The 19,534-nt window shown below is 37.6% G+C and overlaps 5 protein-coding genes across 5 annotated transcripts; 3 read left to right on the top strand and 2 right to left on the bottom strand.

Annotated features, from left to right (window-relative positions):
• Nucleotides 1-24: 24 nt before the first annotated feature.
• On the bottom strand, nucleotides 25-5,681 carry LOC111596508 (staphylococcal nuclease domain-containing protein 1). Its single transcript, XM_023310771.2, has 5 exons — nucleotides 5,538-5,681; nucleotides 5,282-5,481; nucleotides 2,944-3,784; nucleotides 1,266-2,701; nucleotides 25-861 (listed from the first exon to the last, which is right to left on the bottom strand). Exons 2-5 carry the CDS (start codon nucleotides 5,381-5,383, stop codon nucleotides 451-453), a joined length of 2,790 nt encoding a protein of 929 aa, XP_023166539.1. The 5' UTR covers nucleotides 5,384-5,481; nucleotides 5,538-5,681; the 3' UTR covers nucleotides 25-450.
• A 134-nt stretch (nucleotides 5,682-5,815) lies between these two features.
• LOC111596518 (DNA replication complex GINS protein PSF1-like) lies at nucleotides 5,816-6,528 on the top strand. The gene has a single exon (XM_023310782.2). The coding sequence runs from the start codon at nucleotides 5,898-5,900 to the stop codon at nucleotides 6,498-6,500; it is 603 nt and encodes a 200-aa protein (XP_023166550.1). The 5' UTR covers nucleotides 5,816-5,897; the 3' UTR covers nucleotides 6,501-6,528.
• Nucleotides 6,529-6,769: 241 nt separating this feature from the next.
• Nucleotides 6,770-7,677, top strand: LOC111596515 (39S ribosomal protein L17, mitochondrial). Its single transcript, XM_023310780.2, has 2 exons — nucleotides 6,770-7,130; nucleotides 7,188-7,677. Exons 1-2 carry the CDS (start codon nucleotides 6,933-6,935, stop codon nucleotides 7,614-7,616), a joined length of 627 nt encoding a protein of 208 aa, XP_023166548.2. The 5' UTR covers nucleotides 6,770-6,932; the 3' UTR covers nucleotides 7,617-7,677.
• A 1,167-nt stretch (nucleotides 7,678-8,844) lies between these two features.
• Nucleotides 8,845-9,376, bottom strand: LOC111596520. The gene is made up of 3 exons (XM_023310784.2): nucleotides 9,295-9,376; nucleotides 8,960-9,230; nucleotides 8,845-8,906 (listed from the first exon to the last, which is right to left on the bottom strand). Exons 2-3 carry the CDS (start codon nucleotides 9,189-9,191, stop codon nucleotides 8,860-8,862), a joined length of 279 nt encoding a protein of 92 aa, XP_023166552.2. The 5' UTR covers nucleotides 9,192-9,230; nucleotides 9,295-9,376; the 3' UTR covers nucleotides 8,845-8,859.
• A 4,561-nt stretch (nucleotides 9,377-13,937) lies between these two features.
• LOC111596517 lies at nucleotides 13,938-16,301 on the top strand. The gene is made up of 6 exons (XM_023310781.2): nucleotides 13,938-14,079; nucleotides 14,232-14,331; nucleotides 15,123-15,357; nucleotides 15,424-15,561; nucleotides 15,695-15,874; nucleotides 16,089-16,301. The coding sequence occupies exons 3-6, from the start codon at nucleotides 15,141-15,143 to the stop codon at nucleotides 16,109-16,111; spliced, it is 558 nt and encodes a 185-aa protein (XP_023166549.1). The 5' UTR covers nucleotides 13,938-14,079; nucleotides 14,232-14,331; nucleotides 15,123-15,140; the 3' UTR covers nucleotides 16,112-16,301.
• The last annotated feature ends 3,233 nt before the right edge of the window (nucleotides 16,302-19,534 follow it).

Here is a 19,534-nt window from a genome sequence, read left to right on the forward strand (position 1 = left end):
TCGATTTTTACTTTGATTCTATTTTATTGGAAGTTAACCGTTTACAAAATGGTCAATTGCTGCTAGTTTTTGTTTACGTTGTATGTTTGTATATTTGTTTAAAGAATTATTAAAGTTTTAAAAACCGTAAAACCGAATTTTGAACGGTTTATCAGCTGCTTAAAGCATACAAATGTTTCAAGTTTCAACCTTTCCTCCATGTTTTTTTCTTCTCTTTTTTCCTGTTGCTCAAATGTTTTCAATGTGGTTATATGCATCATATATTTATATATGTATATAAATTGGTGTGTTTGTTTGTGTGAGTGTATTTATAGAATTAGTAATTTCATATTCATTAAGTTGTTGCTTGTTGTTGTAATATATAAAGGGCGGGTATGTGGCAGACAAACATTTCAGCCAGCAGCGCGCGCTCCACACGCCGCCTGCCTACTGCACGCTTTGAACCATCTCCTAGCGGAATTCGGGCGCATCATCCTGCGTTATGTCGCCGTACTTCCAAATAGCCAAATGTGCAGCCAAGGCAGCTTCCTGTGCAGTCCTGTACTGCTCCACAAGCTCCTTGAGCCGACGCTCGCGCCTCTTCTCAACCAGCACAAGTCCATCGGCAACGAGCTGCTTACCCAAGTCCGTCTTCGTTGTTGGGTCGTGCAGGGTGGCCAAATGGGGACCACCGCCGACCTTCAACTCAACATTTAACTGCACTTTATGGTTCAGCACATCGTCAGAAAAGGCGCGCAATGCTTCCTCCTTGTCCTCATTGTCAGCGGGCAGTGCGATTAAGGCGAGTGCGTACTCGGTAGCATGAGGTTTCTCGCTGCTAAAGGCAGGTGGCAAGGCAGCCAACCGGCTAATAGGCAGAGTCTACAATAAGCAAAAGAAAACAGATTAGTAATGCTGATCTTTGTAAAGGTAGTGGTTCTGTCGCACACTGCCGACTGTCACTGCGCCATGTCTTGGATGCCCCCAACAAAAAGCATGTTATATTCATGTGAAACACGCAGAATTAGAGCCGCTTTGCTCAACGATTGGATCAAAAAATATGGTCCAACTGCAGAGTCTTGGTGCGGATAAATCAATGTTCCCTGAACATAGCACACTCATAGATTGCTGTAGAGTTTGGTGTGCATCACTTCATGGCCGCAGCTAACGTCAAACATGTGTGCATTGTTTATATGGCAAACTTATGACTCATGCGTTTCGCTTCGAGACAGAAACGGATCTAAGGAGCTTGCGGAGTTCATTTTAATATTTATCTGAATACTTACTTCCTTGTTGCCATAGTCAATATACAAGACACTGGCGTTGTTGCCTTGAATGCGCTCCACCTTGGCGCGATACCATTGATTATCGAAGGTGAATTGAGCAGCGACCAAGTCACCGCGCTTGGGCGTGTACGAGCCGGCAATAGGTGGATTAGCCTGGAAATCAGCATGTAGCTTGCTCATCAATGTTTCAAGCTTAGGTCCATTGTCGACAGATTGGGCAAAGAATGTCAGATTTTCGGTAATCTCAGTCACGATAACGTTCTCGTAGTTGACTTTGCGTTCTACTACAACCTTCTCATCCTTGTCCTCTTCGACGACAACCTTCTCCTCAGGCACTTGTTCTACGTAATTGGCCCAAATGTTCTTTTTGGCAGCCTTGGCACGATCTTCGGCGCTCTTGAGCAGTCGATAGTATTCAGATTTCTCGGCACTGAAGTGCACTTCAGCAAGACCTTCTTCGACTAGAGCTACAGAAAGGTTAATATTCTGATCGGTCCATAGCCAGCCAATAACCGATGAGCCTGCTTTATCGGTGGTGTCAATATGCACGGATACATCACGCTGCAGCACACGCTCGCGTGTATACGTCAGCGCCTCATCACCAAAAGGTTCACCCTCCTGGGCTGGGATGCCATTGAGAGCTGGACGCGAAGAACGTGGGCATGATATACCAGCAAGTAGGAAGGTAACCAGGCAGCTATCTTTGGGGACGTATAGACGCAGGCGTGAGCCGCTAGCGGCGAACTCAACAATGGCTTCTGTGCGCAAAGCGCGTTGCCAAGAAGGCAGGTACTGCACTTTGATGCGGGAATGCTCGACAGTAAGATCGTTGACGCGCAACGTTGCGTTGTCCTTCTTAGCGTGAAGGCCCTTCAGACCCTTGATAGCTTGTTGCTCGGCAGCAATCAGTTGATCGTACGCAGATGACCTTTGGTCATCGTCCTGACGATAACGCACACAAGTGGCAAGGCCCTTGGCCACCATTGCTTCAGCCACGTTCTGGCCACCGATAAGAACAGTGTAACAGTGCTTTTCCGGGAAGTTATCCCGCAGTGGAGAAATATAGTCCAGATTGCACTGCACCTTCTTGTTAATCAGCTTCTTGCGGAGAAATTCACGCGCATCGAACATATGCGGAATTTCGTAAAGTGGGCGATAGTTTTTGCCACGTGGTGGAGCCTTTACGATTTCCTCGCCGTCTGTACCAACAACAGCGCGTTGGTCACGTGGCGGCCGAATGGAGGAGAAGAATACCTTCTTCACCTGTCCGTTGGCAAGGCGTACGTTAATAGCATCACCATTAAATACCTCGACCACAGTACCCGTGAAGTCCTTCTCCTTTGAGTTGAAAGTAGGCGTTTTCGCTTGGTAATCCTGCCACTGGCGTAGCCGCTTCTCCTTCGCAACACGTTCAGCTGCCCGCAACTTGTCAGCTCCTATAGTAAATAAACAAAATTATCATAAGTCATCTATACAAGTCTCTGTTTGTTTGTAAATATCTGTAGACGGGGTGAAATGAACGCAGTGACAATGATACAGTCACTATATTCTTGGAATCCGCCAATTTCATCTGGCAAACGACAGTTGAAAATACATAGTACAACACAAGGCATTAGCCAAAAGGGCACTATATACGTCAAGCCAATTGCCAATGGAAGTTAGACCTTCAATAGCTCACCTGTCTTCATAACGGCCATGGACCAGTCCACACACTTGGCCAAGCCTTCGCGCAGCAGCGATTCAGCAATGTTGCCCTTGGGGTACAAAATCGTACCAATAAAGTTAGAATTGTTAACGGATTCTAGTCTGATCTCGACATCGCGCTGAAGGAGGCGTGTTTCAACGTAATAGCGAGCCTCATCGGCGTAGGGAACCTTGACACTAAGGTCAGGTTTTCCGTCGGCATCCAATTTCACGCCAGGGCAGCGAATACCCGATATCATAAGTGTAATGTAGTGGAATTCGGGCAGTAAAAAGGCACGCACAGTGGAGCCATCGCGCACATGCTCGATGATTGCCTTAACAGGCTTGCCGCCATAGATATCGACGATATGCGCTGGATTCTCATGCGCCCACTTAATGTTCCGCACTTTATCGGCAGCGTTAACATTGTGCGCCCATTTGCCACGGTTAGCAGCACGCGCTTGATCCTCCAGTTCGATAAGCGTCTGCTGCTCGGGTGTAGGACGTCCCTCGCGGCGAACAGTTACGAGACCCTCACGTACAATGGACTCAACAACGTTCTCACCAGTTTCCTTGTCCTTGCCCAACCAGACGAAGCCGTATTCACGGTTGGAATTTGCGGGTTTGTCAAAGGTAAAAGTTACCTCGGCGCCGACCAGTTTACTGCGCAGAAACTCGCGCGATTCCCATGCCCAGGGCTCGTCCTTGGTTTCATCGCCGCCAGCACCAGGCCGGCGAGCCAATTTCGGGGCGAGTACATGGGAGAAAGTGATTTGTTTCTCTGGTGGCGGAGCACCTTTGGTGGCGCGAATAACAACCGTGTCACCAGATAGCACCTGAAATACACGCACGCCACACAAGCAATGAGGTTAAAATGAAATCGATCTTTGCAGACAAAGTAATGTAAGCACGTGTTTTCGAGAGCTAGTATGTCGATAGGTGGCGCCAACTTGGTCTTTTAAAGGGCTGCACCAAATTGGTGTGACCATACTATGTGTATGTGATAACGCCCAATTATATACAGGCAAATTGAGGAAGTGTTGTGAATATTTAGGATAATCCCTTAAAAATGGAATTATTTTTTCCGCTTATTTTTATACTGATACAATTTTAACGGGTTTGTTGTTTTTAAATAGTTGTGTAATCAATTTGTGAGCTGCTTTAATAATTTTAGATTTTTCGCACACATTTATAATATACATAAAGATTAATACTTTTAAAAGTTAAGGTTTTAATCGGTCAAATTATCCTATTTAATGCCACAATTGCTTTAGTAGAGAGCTACGCATGGGCGATAAGTTAACTGATTTTTATGGCCTATTAACTTAAGCGCATGAAACTTATAAACAGGTGTTGTCATGCGACGGCTTTCCGGCATTTTTTAATATCAACAGGTCTTTCACCTAAAAGTTGTAAGATGGAAATTCAAATTGGAATGATGACGCGGCATTGGACCGGACTAACGCAAAACAAAAACACAGCTTTACTGCTATGAAGTGCTTGCAACGTCATCACATGTGAAGTCGATTTTAATAAGTTGCAATTGATAACCGTTGATAACCACCTTTAGTAACTGCCATGTGTCCGTTTTGATAGATTCTTTACATGTATTTATATATTTATAAATACATAGTATTAAAAAAGAAACAAGCTAAAAGTGTACTCATTGTTACGATATAAATAAAATTAAATAAGGAATGAACAATAACAATTGCGGAAGTACATACATTTCATATACAAAATGCATGCAAGTAAATATGTATGTTTTTACATTTATGTATGTATGTGCATACGTTTTGCGCCTGTGCAAGCATTTTTTGAGGTTAGAAACGAATAGTTTTGTATTAATCGTACCGCACGGCAAGTAAATTTGTGCCTATGTATGTATGTGTGTTTATCAGATAAAAACGCATGTTTCAAAACGCCGGCAAGTTGTTACGGACTGATGACGTTGACAGGGAAAATTGTGGCAGTGGCAACAGTATGCCTGAAATACATATGCTCACGTTATATGTAAATGAATTTGTACTCAATACATTTTATAACCACAGCTGAACGAGAAAATCTGCCAAGTTGGCACCTTCGATAACTTTCGTTTCTTTACGTTATGCTATTCAGCCATTGTATGAGTGTGTAAGCGTGTGCGACGTGTCACTCTCACACAACTCGCCTATATGAGCATCTCTTTCGCACATGCTTCAGTGGCATTTGCCGTATTTGCCACGCTGATAATCACATATTTTATATTAGTTATATGAGGTTTCTTTACTCCATGTAATTGAGTTTGCTTTAAATAGTACACAGACTGGAAAACACTTTAAAAGTACACTTACTTGTTTCACAATGCCGTTTAAAGTCTTTGGAGGCGCTGGTGCATTTGGTGCAGGCGCACCGTCTTTCGCTGGTCCAGCTGTCGTGTTAGCTGCAGTTGCCATATTTTCGTACGCGTGCGGTTTTTACCGGCGGACCGTTATACGTGGCTGTTTTAGTAAGCGGGTTGAATTCCTCACGTTGATTTAAAGTGCACCTAACACTGTTTTTAACTTAATTAAGTTAATTGAGTATGAACACACCACACAATACAATCACCTCAGAATTTTCACTGCTCAGTAAGCTGTGTGTGACCAAATACTTCAAGGTCCGAAATACACTCTTGACGAAAATACCAATTGGATAATTAATTTATCCAAAATACTAGATACGCTCAGATGAGTTAAATTGTGTACATAAATTAAGTAAGTTTAATAAATGTATGTATACATGTATACAAATATTTTTAAATATAAATATATATAGAGTTAGAATTAATATGTTACTTTGTTAATCCACTTTCAAGTTATAAAATTGTATGACCAGATCATATATGAAAATTTTGCGATGAGTTCCATCCCTATTAGTGTTGATTATAATAAAGCGCGAAATTTTATGTATTGTACCTAATCAACAAAAATGAGCCGTTCAAATAAAATGTTTGGCGATATTGCCTTTGATTTGTTAAAGGATCTTCAGCGATCGTCGCAGACTATACCAGGATTCGACGATGACGGTGTACGACAGGTACTTGAGGAGATTAAGGCTATCTTTGAGGAGAATGTGGCCCAGGCATCTAATTACAACAGTTCGGGAGATCGGAGTTTGTGGCCCCTGCTTAACTACAGGCATGCTGCACTACAGCGAAATAAACGATGCCTGCTAGCTTACCTTTATGAGCGAATGCAGCGTATCAAAGCCATGCGTTGGGAGTTCGGACCTATTATACCTAGTGATATAAAACCGGCACTTTGTGAGCCAGAAGTGCAGTTTTTCAACAATTATTCTAAATCTCTGGCCGCATATATGCGTTCCGTTGGTGATGGACAGGGCATTGACTTAACTGGAAACTTACGACCACCAAAATCTCTATATATCGAGGTGCGTTGCGTTGAGAATTATGGCAAATTTGAACTCGACGATGGCGAAGTGGTACATTTAAGGAAAAACAGTCAGCATTACTTGCCCCGTGCACAGGTGGAACCGCTGGTACGTCAAGGCATTCTGCAGCACATAGCGTAAGGTATAAATAAAAGAGAAATAAATCATCGACAAATATTACTTCAATGATTATTATGTTGCTAATGGAATTACGCTTAAATTATTCAATTGGTTGGTAATCGTTACGAAGCAATCGATAGATTTTCTCGATAGCTGCTCACTTGGTTCTGTTACGTACCGGCTAGCTATTTACGTGCCAACTAGATAGTTTAGTTAAATTGTGTGCTTGATTTTTTGTAAGTTCGTATAAATAGTTTTATTTATGTCTAACTTTCATTTCACCATTCTTTATATTTAGTATATAACCAAGTATCGAAAATGTTTCTAGTTACAATCGAATGTGCGCTGTTAATACCATGTAATCAGATGTTAAACGTCTTCTGTTCTCTCAGCTGATTGGACTGGCCATCATTACGTGAACCCAGATTTAGTGAATTAAAATTTGGTTTTAAAATGAATCAAGCCGATGTCAGCAAGCTAATATCACAGCTCAGAATAGCTGTGCGTCCAAACAAACGTCATTTAAAGAACGTCGATGGCCCAGAAGGCCGCCTACTGAAGCTACGAAAAACCGTGACAGCGCTGGTCAAACACGAACGCATTGAATTGTTTTACAATCGCGCTGATGAAGCGCGTGGATATGCAGAGTTGGTGAGTATTAATTAGAAGAAATTTATTAAGTTTTACTAACTTATAAATTCTTTACAGCTCATCTCAAATGCTATACGCCATGGCGACCGACACAAAGCGACCATGGAACTGGCGGACTACTGGCTGTTGGAAAAGCAACTTGTGCACAAACTATTTAAAGTGTTAGTGCCGCGCTACGAGAACTCCAACATATCCTACACGCGCATGTTCAAGGCGCCACGTGACTATCCCGGAATATTCTATAGAAAATCCGTGCTGGAGCTGCGTGGAAATCCTTTTCCCGTACTTACTCCCGATAACAGCCAGAATCGCAATCTATTGCACAATGTACTGCTGGACGAGGCGCGCAAGGAGTTCCGACGTGAGAAACTGGCCAATTTGGCTAACAAACTGGCGGCTGAGACTGAGAATGCAACGCCCTCAACACCTGCACAAGTACCTGTAACCGAGCAGCCAGAGCAAAGCGAAGAAGCGCCCAAAGCATAGTTAACTCTTGTAAATCAATGAAAGTAATAATACATTTTTCTAAGCTAATTTATAATATAAAGAGATGTTAAGCTGCTGGTATTTACATATGTGTTGAAGGGAGAGAGAGACGGACATGAGAGAGGGAGAGAATGCCGGGCGAGAGCGTAAAGCTTGATAAAGCTTTAATTTGACCATCCCTTTCAAATAATCTCGCGCAATAAATACATATCTATGTATATACATGTATTTACTTACACGTGTATATATATGTATATGTATGTATGGGTATTTCTATATATAATTATTAAAAAGGATGGGCCAACAGCCTATGGCTTGGCATTGGTGTGTGTGCGCGTGTTTATATCTGCAGCTTGGAGCTGATAAAACACGTATGAAAGCTTTGTGGCTTTTATAATTTATTACAAACTCAACGGAGTGGCCTATCAGAATGGAATAAACGTCATTTTTTATGTCAACTCTGATGGAAATATAGGAAAACCAAAATTTAAAAAAAATGCAAAAATGAGTTAAAGTATAATATATAAAGCCAATTGCTTAACTATATGTTTACTGCATACTTTTTAGTTGCTGTCAAGCCTAGGCTAGAGCTCTGGGTAATTAAAAGTAATTTGAAAGACACAGAAAATATATTTAAATGATTTATATTTATGGATCTATTGACAAATGTGTATATATTGTTAGTAACTTGAGCCTTGGTTCGTTGTTATACCCTGAACACATTGAGTATGGCAAATCTGGGTTTATTGGTTTTGTGAAAACGTATGTAACAGGCAGATGGGGACGGCAACTATGTTAATTATGGATTAGAATAGATCATTTTTTGGGCTTAATTTGAATATTACAAGATCTGAAAGCTTTGATTTGCATGAAAAAAGGTAGTGTGATTGAAATAGCAGCTCTTCTCAGGATTCAAGGTATCTGCTAGTCGGGCACTTTTGCCTAGAGCACACTTGCTATCTCTCTCTCTCCCTCTATTAAAACTTTTTTTATTTGATCTAATTGAAAAGCTCTCGATTCTTGATGTACCCTTAACTTACAGCAGATCGAAAAGCTATGCACCTCTTAAACCTAATTAAAGTTCATTTTACGCTGTACTGCTCTACAGTTATACTATATGCATTTATTAGAAATAGGAAAATATGGATTTTTGATGCAATATATTTATGAATTGCATATTTTCTTTTATTAAATATCAGTCTTTTAGAACCTATATAACAAGCAGTCCGTCGGCGAGGTATGGCTAAAGCTTGCTAACATTGCAATGGCTCAAAAAGTCCATTTTCCAATCTATAGATTATACAATATTAGTCACTTTTTGGCTTATTCAATTCAAACTTTACCTTTGCCGGTCAGACAGATCTCGCGCAACATATCGCAGTGGCTGTAGAAAAACTGATGCTCGTTCGTGTAGGCCGCACAAATGGGCAGAAAGTGATCACAGTCGTCCAGGCCCTTGCACTGATTGCTCAAATACTCAAAAGCCGGCAGAGAGAAGACGCACAGTATGGATGCCACGCAGATCAGCAGCAGTAGTAGCAATGATATTTTGGATGAGATGCGAAACGAAGGCATACTTCAGACTTTTAGCACTTTTGAGTGAGTCACGCGTTTCTGTTAAGTAGTTGCTGAGACTTTAACGTTTGGCAATCATAGACGTGTGATATAAACAACTTACTTATTGGCACATAGATTTGGCATTTAGTTTTAGCGATAATACTCCATGTGCTTCGTAGCAAGAAGCGACAACTGAATCCAACTGATTATCACTGGGGAGCTTAAACGCTACTGTGCGCTCTCGCTCGTCTGCGCCTGTAGTCGACGAGCTCAATCCCCCCATCTGGCCTAGCGATTGTCATGACAACGCGTCGATTGTGGCGCATTGTTATTGTTATTGCCATTGCTGCTCACCGACACAATGATAAACATTGGGCACAATCGCAGTGCGCTATTGTTTATCCCGCTATTGCCGGCGAAAACCCAACGAATTCCGATGCCGTTGCTCATCTAACTGGAACACCGTTTTCAGCTGAATCGGAAGTGTTGCTTAGCGGAAGCGTTGCGTGCAGCTCAACCATATTTGCGAGCAGAGTTCGTGAACTTTATGGGTCGACAAATCGGACACTAGGCCGATCGCATAAGCGTCACAATTCTGATTCATTCACAAGTTCGACATGAAATGTATTAAACAAGTTCTGAAAAGTTTAAAGTTATTGGATAAACGGACACTCAGATGTGTTTTTGTAGATCCAATACACATACATATGTAAAAAACGACTTACATCACTTGATGACACTCATAACATACTTAAGTATGTATTTGTGTGCTGCTTGTGTGCCCACAGACGTCAAGATGGCTGCATTTCCTGCTTACGTTGTTGCTGGCATCCTTATGTAGTTTGCCTCTGCGAAAAGTTCAACAAACACACATACATACACACATATGTAAAACAATGGAGACATAACACATGCATATTATATACATACATACAAATTACATACATAATATCTCAGCAAAATAACTCATGAAATCAATAGAGAGCTTGAATTATTTGCGCATAACTCGCTCACCTTTAGAGCTATATTAACCAAATTTTGTGCTTAGTTTCTTGTTAAGTTAACATAATTTTATGTATTTTTGTATGTTAAATTAAAGCTACTTTAACCACACAAACTATAAACTAAAAGTTCAGCTGCATATATAGCATGTATTTAAAAGAATTTACATAAATTTAGCATGTTCCACATATTAAATGAAATATTAAGTTTCATTTGCTGAAAATTTCATCAAAATCCTTCAAGTAATGCAAAAGTTATTAAAGCAGTTCTGTGGGCTTTTGGCAAAGTCACGTGGCAATTAGCGCGAAGCTTAAGCATTTTTCCTGTGCATGTGCACCCATACATGCACAAACGTGCATCCTCATAGGCATGCTATAAATAGCCTAGCGAAAGCGATTGAATTGAATTTGATTTGCTAGCTGGCAGCTTAGTTATGCATTTGGCATTGAATTAGGTGGTGTGGGGTGGTGCCGCTGTTTGAGACGAGGTTTTAAGCAGTGTGTTATATCATTAGCAGCAGGCTCGAGTTCGAGTCTTGCAGAATGCGGATGAAGGTCGATATGCAGGTCGATTTTTTAACTACTCTTCAAATATTATTTTTTTTTTAAATTTTTTTTTAGCTGTTGTTCAGTGTACCTCTTAGTAGGTTGCTATTTGTAATGCTTGCGTGCTTCATTACTTGAAAATATGGAAAACCTTACATATTTTCATATGAAACTCACGCTAAATATTATCCCTTACCCTAATAGGTTATAAAAAAGCATTTTAAAATGTAATTTTTTACTATAAGTAGCCTTAGCTGCAATAAAATGGCTACGCGACCGATATGAACAAGCTATAAGAAGCAATATATTTTGTGGTTTAATCTTTCAGTAGGCAATATGAAAATATTACTGCGAGCACAAGTCAATAGCAACAGCAATAACCTACAACAACAGCAGAGCCAGCAGCATAGGCAGCACAGCACAAATGAATGCCACGCATACGAGCAGGCAAAAAAAAATTGGCAAAAATCCAACCCAAGACTGAGCTCACTATAAATGTAGTTGCATAGCTATACCCTGTAAACGTCAAAGGTACAGAGAGATAGAGAGAGGGAGAGAAACCCATGTCGAATCAGACTTAATAAACAGCAGCGCCATGCACTTCATCTATTTGTTATCTATATAAGTTGTATTTGCGCTTACACCTTAACTGAGCTCCATATCCCAGGGCATCCCTTAGCAGCTACGCTTAAAGCCTTTGCCTTGTTACTATTGGAATTTGCTGATACGCGCGCACCGATATCGACTTGTTTTTGCGGTTGTGCAAGTGGTGGGAGGGGGGCGACCGGGGATTTATATGGGTCAGCGTACAGCATCAGCATACACATATCATGTGCGCAATATTAGCCGGAATCCATTTGGCTGAAGCAGAAAAAAAGGTTCAAGTGTAAGCAATAAACAAATATTTCAAATTACTCCCACGAGATAAACGAGATTTGCCCTGCGTGTTCATTGTCGATTGTATTTATCATTTCATCTTTATTATGAATACACGTCAAGTGTAGTAGCTTGATTCTACCGAGCTCAGCGAACGTTCCAAGCGGGCATACACGACTATCAAATACTTGTACGGGATTCAATAATTATATTAGTTGATAGATTTAGCTAGAGAGAAGCTCAACACTGATACAAATCCATAAGTTTTGGATTCTAGCTTTATATTTGATAAAGATATAGTTTGAGCACGCCCCAAAAGGGGTGGACATATGTTTACTTAGTACAGGTCTTTAGCATTAACATAACCTTAAACCCGAAACCTTTAACCTTAAGAAAACTTTCGTAAGACTCGTTCATATTCTATTCGATGCCTTGATCCCAATGACTTTAGCCTAAACACATTAGAAAAAGTAAACCAATATACTCTTTTCATACTTGTTGAGCGAGCATAGAAATGTTAGAATAAATCGAAAAAGTTGAGTGGTTTAAAATGGGAGATGTCCATTTCGGACCTTTGACCCAATTGTGCACTGATGTGCACAGTTTTACACTCGCACAATTAGGAGAGAGGCGCACATGCTGTCTTTATAGACATTACAAATTACAAATGAATTCGAGGCACGTGATCTGCTGCTTGACTGCATCCGTTGGCCAACACCAACGTTGCACCAGTGGCTAAATGGCCAAATGGCCAAATGGGTTGCAGCAGTTTGCGTTAAGAGTCGGTTGTATGGCTATGAGCTTCTAGCTGATTGTGTTCAGACTTCAGATAAAGTGTTCTTCAACTGATGTGAATATTAAGTATATTACAAAATTTAAGTAAGTTTTCCTTGGTATTTTTTTGTTGGTATTTTTAAACTTAGAAAAAAGTAAAGAAAAATACTTTTTGAAATTTGACTTGAACTGAAAAGATTTTCACTATTATCGCTTGGCAATCACTTCAAAAATCGATATAAATCTCTTTTGACTATTTTAAGTATATCGAAATTTAAGCAGTTTTAACTGAAAGATCCAGCAGATATATGTTTAATCATAATAATCTACATATGTAAATCAGACTTTCAGGTAAGCAACATAATCGCAGCAAGTGTGTGGTGGGTGGTAGGGAGGGGGTGGGCTGTGCTGTACTGGGGCGTACTTGGCTCTGAGCTGTGGCTTGTGCGTTGCTTATGAGTGCTTCAATATTTCATTGGACTTTTCGAACTGCGCTTGGACTGACCGTGTGACTAAATTACATTTGCATTATTAAATTTTATGACGGCTGTTGGTCTCAATAGCCTCTGCGAGTTTTTACCGACTGGTACAGACAATTTGTATATAAATGAATGTATATATTAAGTACACATGTGTGACGCAGCTCAAACTCATTTATCTAGATTCTTTAAGCAGCTTATAATATCAATTATAATAATTATAATAATAATAATAATAATAATAATGATAATAATAATAATAATAATAATAATAATAATAATAATATCATATGCAAAGTTATTTTTGAGATAAATATTTATAGAACCACATTAAGTTAAATTTTCTGCTTCATATACTCGTTCAGGTGGTGAAAAGAGTATATTGGTTTGATGCTATGTCTGCCTTGCTAACTGTTCGTCTGTTTGTCAGTTTAGGCAATATTGATGCTAGTTCATGATAAGTAAAAATATCAAAATACAATAATTAGATAGTTCTTTATCAGCTCAGTATGTTATCCTATCGATATCTTATCCTATGAGTCCATTAAATATCTAGTAAATAGGTAAAAAATCATAAATGAAGGGCAAGCTGAATTAAGACTTTCAATCAGCTCTTATCAAATGCAGCACAATAGACATAGAGAATAGATGAGTTTTCTATGCGAAACGAATATCACAAAGTTGATTAAATGTCTTTTCTGCCTTTTCCCATAATCTCGCTTTAATCTCTTGCTAATGATAAGTAGATATTTGAATAAGTTTATTTTTATCTGAGAAATTCTAGTTAAAGCTGCACAAAAGGCAAAACATCTTGAAACAGGAAGCGAAGCAACTGCAGCTGTGTGAGGCGTCTATTTTTGGAACATGCGCAGCTTTATTATGATAAAAACGGCGAGAGAGGGACAGTGCGAGAGAGAGAGAGAAAGAGCGAGAGGGAGGGCGGGCAAGAGCATAGTAGATAGAAGAGAGAGAGATTGTGTGTGTGTGTGTGTTTCACGTAGATGAGAGCATAACATCCTTCAGGATACTCTGGCTGGGGCTTTTTGCAGCTTTTCGCATATTTTGGCCATTCAGTTTTAAAGAGACGCGCAACGACAGCAGTTCAGGAAAAATTGCTGCCGAAGTGATTCCCGCTTGTAACGGTGCTCAGCTTCATCCACAGTCACAATCACCGATTCCACTGGCCCTAGTGTGAGCGGTGGTCCACCACCTTTTTGTGTGTGTATAACGGTTAGTTCATGAATTGTGCTACGCAGTTGGCGACTAAAGACGTAAAAGAAAGAAAATCCGAAAACGAAAATCTTTAAGATTTCACATATTTTCACATTTAAGCAACGTCACAGCCTTTGGCGAGCGTTACTCAAAAATTTGTGCCTTTGCAGAGGTTCTTGGTGCCAGTGTCTGGGTCTATTGAATCTACAGCACGTATTGCGTCACTGCACACTTAGTTGAGCACTTTTGAGGACGCTTTGTTTGCACAGGGTAAGCGAAAAATGAATTTCTTTTGTTTTTAATTTAATTAAAATTTAACTCATGGGAGCGCCCAGCGTTAAGGAGCGTGGGCAGGTGACTTTTTTCTATATTTTTTCTTTCTCTTCTATACACAAAGAAGAACAAGAATTTTACATATATGTATCTATATTTACTTATATGCAATCAAATGATATGCCTGGACCACAAATTCCTTAGTTTTATACATGTCTATATAACTTATATATAATATTAAAAAACATTTATCATTTCAATTTTTAATTTCTACTTCGCATATATTTTAAATAATTGATAATCGTAAATTGAAGTTTAAAAACAATCCATAAACTTATTTTTATATATATATATTTTTTTAAATTTATATTATTTTGTAATTTTATTTTTCTATTTAACATATTTATTTTTTTGAATGTATCATTAAATGTTTTAGATTTATTTTATTTTTTTTTATTTTTTATAAGTTTTTTTTTTTTTAAATTTTGGATATTGTTTTTGATTTAGATTATTTTTAAATTATTTATATTGCTTCACATTATTTTTAAATTATTTATATTTTGATTACTTTCATAAAAATAACTAACTTTAACTTATAATGTTTAATATATTATTTTTTAAGTTTTTCTTTTTGTTTATTTATATTTTTATTTAATTTTTTTCTATTTATATTTTTAATTAATCTTTTATTTGTCGATTTCTTAATGTTTTATGGTATAACTTTTAGACTTTATTATTGGCATTTAAACATTTTTAAAAATATGTCTTAAAAAATAATAAATTTTCAGGCAATCAACAAACGCAGAATGAGTCACAATTGCAAAGGGCTCTTGCTGGCCATGATCGTGGCATGGTCGACTTTGCTGCCAAATTTAGTGAGTGGCACCACAGAGCTGCAGGAGACGCCACTGGCTCTGCCCGTGGCCGAGTTCACCAAGCCGACAGCGGCGACACAAGGTGAGATTTGGGAGGAAGATGATCACGAGGTCTTAATACGCAACGAACGCGGCACAAAGAGCGATGGTGAGTTGACATATTAATTAATATTTTTTAATATTATATTTGCTTACTATATTTATTCGATTACAGGCCTCTCATGTCGCTATGGCAAAAATCCATGGACTGAATGCGATACCAAGACCAATACACGCTCACGAACTTTGACATTGAAAAAGGGCGATCCGGCTTGCGATCAAACTCGCACTATTCAAAAGAAGTGCAAAAAGGGTATAATTTGATATATGCTTTAGTATATGATTATTAATAATAAGATTTGGGAAACCTTTTTGATTTTTTAATTATCTTTCTTTTGCTTTATATTTATATTATAAACTATTTAAATTTCTGTTTTTCTTTTCAGCGTGTCGATATGAAAAGGGTTCTTGGTCTGAGTGTGTCACAGGCCAAATGACCAGAGCCGATAAATTGAAGGCCACGAGTGATCCATCATGCGAGTCAACACGCATCATCAAGAAGAACTGCAAGCCCGGCAAGTCCAAGGACAAGAGTGCCAAGGAACAGCGCAAGAATAAGGATAAAGGTTAGCTAAAAATATTTTTTATATATATTTATATAAATTTATATATAAGAGGTCTGTTCAAGTATACGCTTATGCCGAAGCTGAAGTAGGCAAAAAAGAGTGTCATGAGTTGAACAGATATCATATATATTTTTATATAATTTCCTATGATTCCCTTAACAATTTCTATATAAAAAAAAACAATTTTTCCTTGGCTTCTTACCATAAACCATAGCTGCTCGAAAAGGACGTGTTTAAGTGAACTCTGGTAGCATATTTTACGGATTTTTTTAAAGTCAAATATAAGATTATTTCCCAGAAACTCTCGTTTATCAAAAATATATATGAACTCTAAATAAAACCGTAAAAAATAAACCTACATAACCGTAAACATTATATTTGAATACATAAATAAATTTGTAGATTTGTTTTACAACAAAAAGAAAAAAACAACAACATAAAATCTATATTAAAAACATAGAGTTTGAACAAATGAATAATTAATTAAAAATATTATGTGGAACCAAAAATCAAAGAAATTTAGTTTATTCAAGTTTTATCCAAGTTAAAAAGAAAAAGAAAAAACCAATATGACTGAACCGGAGGATAATAGGATACACTTAATAATCCGGCAGATTGTCTGACAATTCTTATAAAGCATTAGCCGAGTTATGCATAAACAAATAACTTTACATAAAACACATTAATTAAAAAACCTCCCTCATACTTAACAAAGCGTTATTCAAACATATAATTGATGTAATGATGTAAAATGTTCGTCTGCAAATATCAGCTTCTGTATTTGATCTCACTAAAAAGGAGAGCAGAATGAAAATGAATTTTGAATATGAAATGATATAAGTAAAACCTTTAGGCATGCACTTAAAATGCGAAACATTAAATAAACAAAACATAAACAAAAAAAAAAAAACCAAAAAAAAAAAACACTTAGTGTAAATATTGTAAAGAGTAATACAATAGTATTGCAAAAGTAATATGAACGAACGATGATCGATGAGTGATGAGCTAGGCCAATGGCTCCAAATGCCGATTGCGTATTTTAAAACCAAAACCTACATATTATATACCCTAACTTTATATATGACTAATAGTACTGTTCATGAATCTTAACTACCAACGGAATTTATGATTTCTATTGAGCGAGAAATTTTTTATATGTTATTTTACCAAAAACCTTTTTCTCCCAAAAAACATAAACAAAAAGATTTTATCAGTTAGAACTGATTCTAATAGTTGTAAAAGTATATCAGGTCCGGTTCTAATTAAAGAGAAAAGAAAACAAACATTTTTCATACCATACAACTGTATGATCTATTAGAGTGTTTACATATGGGCATGTTTTCGTATACATCAAATTATGTAAATGTTACGAAATACATACACTCTTATATGTAGTGGAAACAACAATTTATATGAATATTTAATGTCAATGTGTTTAACTGAAATTATTTTCATTCTATTCGGAGAGTCAACACGTAAATCAGAAATTATATACATACAATATAGTCATTTGCATTCATACGTATTTATATACATACCGTAAGAATACCATGAAGGATACAAAAATAACAAAAATGAAAAAAAAAAACAAAAATAAAAATAATAACTGAAATTACATCAAATATTATAAATAAAAAACTTGACATAAAGATTTAAATAAAAACCAAATCTAGAAGAGTTTTTTCTAACCTAACCGAAATGTGTTTTCCGTCTATACACATAATGCCGTTTGTGCTCTGGGCCAAGCAAGTCAGAAAGCTCTAGACTAGGGCGTGCCCAACTGGAAGATACCCTGAACTTGCGTTTGAGCTGCTATCTCAAAATTGTAGCTTGTATCTCTGCATGGATTCACACACACTCTGGTACACATATATGTACGTAATAATATTATAAATATTATAATTAAAAGTCTTAACTTAAAATCATTTTCTGACAAAAAAAATATTTCTCTTTACATATATTTCTATCTTAAGATAAATTCTTAAATAATTAAAAGTGAAGTTGGATTTTATGGCAGCAGCTAAAGTTATCGACTGACTGAAGCACAAGATATAGTAATTAAAGAATCCAAGTTTTATATATAAAGTATCTAGCTCTTATAGATTTCAAGTTCAAGGTTCAGAGAGACAGATGAATAGCTCTGAATTGACGTGATTATTGCTTCCAATCAAGATTACATCTAAAGTATGAGGTCGAGCTTGTCTACTGCTGCATATAATAACAATTTAAACAGAACGGATATACCCTCAATTTCAATTCTTAATGGTTTCGGGCTACAAAAAGCTTGGAACTGTTTAAGAGGTCGTCGAGGGATGATAGGAAATTTAGCTTAATCATAACGTCACAACGCCAGGCGCTAGAAAATAGGTGTGTCTGGTTAATAAGCTCTACGCTAATTGGATATTTTCATATATTTAGATATAACTAATTGATTAATTATTTCATTTCACAACATACGTTATTAATATTTCAAATTCAGTATACATGCATATATGTTTATGCCTATCTATATATGGTTCATTCATTTCACATCTTCCGTGTTTATATACATACGAAGCCATTGACATTTGGAACTGCTAAGCCAGGAATATGGAACTGGGCAACGTTCAGCGTGCGCATTTAAATCAAGAGAAGAAGTGTGAATAAAGAACTGAGTAACAGCATAGTCATCAAAAAGCATAATGTATACATATATTTATATATATATCAGCTTGAACTGTGGGGTCGGTATCAAGTTGCAGTTAAATTTGATTGTGCTTCTGCAAAAAATGTTCGTATGTCGCGTATGTTTTAAGCGCGTCATCTTATATACGATTGGGTGAATTTGCTTGGGGTAAAAGCTACAAGTATATATGAATGAATGGATATGTGTATTTATGTATGCTTATGCATGTATATGAGTGTAAAACACGCTCATTAAGTTCACGTTTCCCACATTAACAACGTAATGGCGTCAGAAGTCATTGATGACTACACATAAATACAAACATACATAAATACATTCATAGATATTTACTTGTGCAAGTGTGTGTGAATAAGTTGAAAGAAAGACTACTTAATTTTAGCATACATACATACATACATTTGTATACACATATTTTTGTTATTGTCATTCATTACAGATATATGTATATCAAATCTTAAGTCTGTTATAAATTATCGCACACCCATAATAATCTGACATAAGAAAATTCCTGTGAAAAAATCCGGGCAAAAAAAAGGTACATATCAACACATCAACATATAATTGAGATGAAATTTCCCAACAAATATGTAAGACAAATGCAGAGAGAGAGAGAGCGTCAAGTCAAGTGAAGTCAAAGAGAGCGTGAGAGCATAGTGCAGGGCAGCAAAGAGAGCAGGTTCACAAGGAGAACGCCAGTGTAGAGAGGCGGAGAGAGAATAAAAAATGGATATTTTAGCATAAGCAGTAGAAGGTGAATGCTCATGCGCAGAAAAAGAACCAAAAAAAAAAAAAAACAGAAAAAAAAGAATGAGACCAACATACTGTAAACTGAATTTTAAAGCCAAATCCAAGTTGTTTACGGTGTTTGCTGGGAAAACGCGAACTCTGCACATAAACAAACAAATCTTGTCGGCTGTCTGTAAACTTGCAGCCTTCTGGCCTCTCTGGCGACTGGTCAAATACACACCATCTTC

Source organism: Drosophila hydei, unplaced genomic scaffold, assembly GCF_003285905.1.
Source record: "Drosophila hydei strain 15085-1641.00,03,60 unplaced genomic scaffold, DhydRS2 tig00008128-arrow-arrow-pilon, whole genome shotgun sequence".
NCBI classification, from domain to species: Eukaryota; Metazoa; Arthropoda; class Insecta; order Diptera; family Drosophilidae; genus Drosophila; species Drosophila hydei.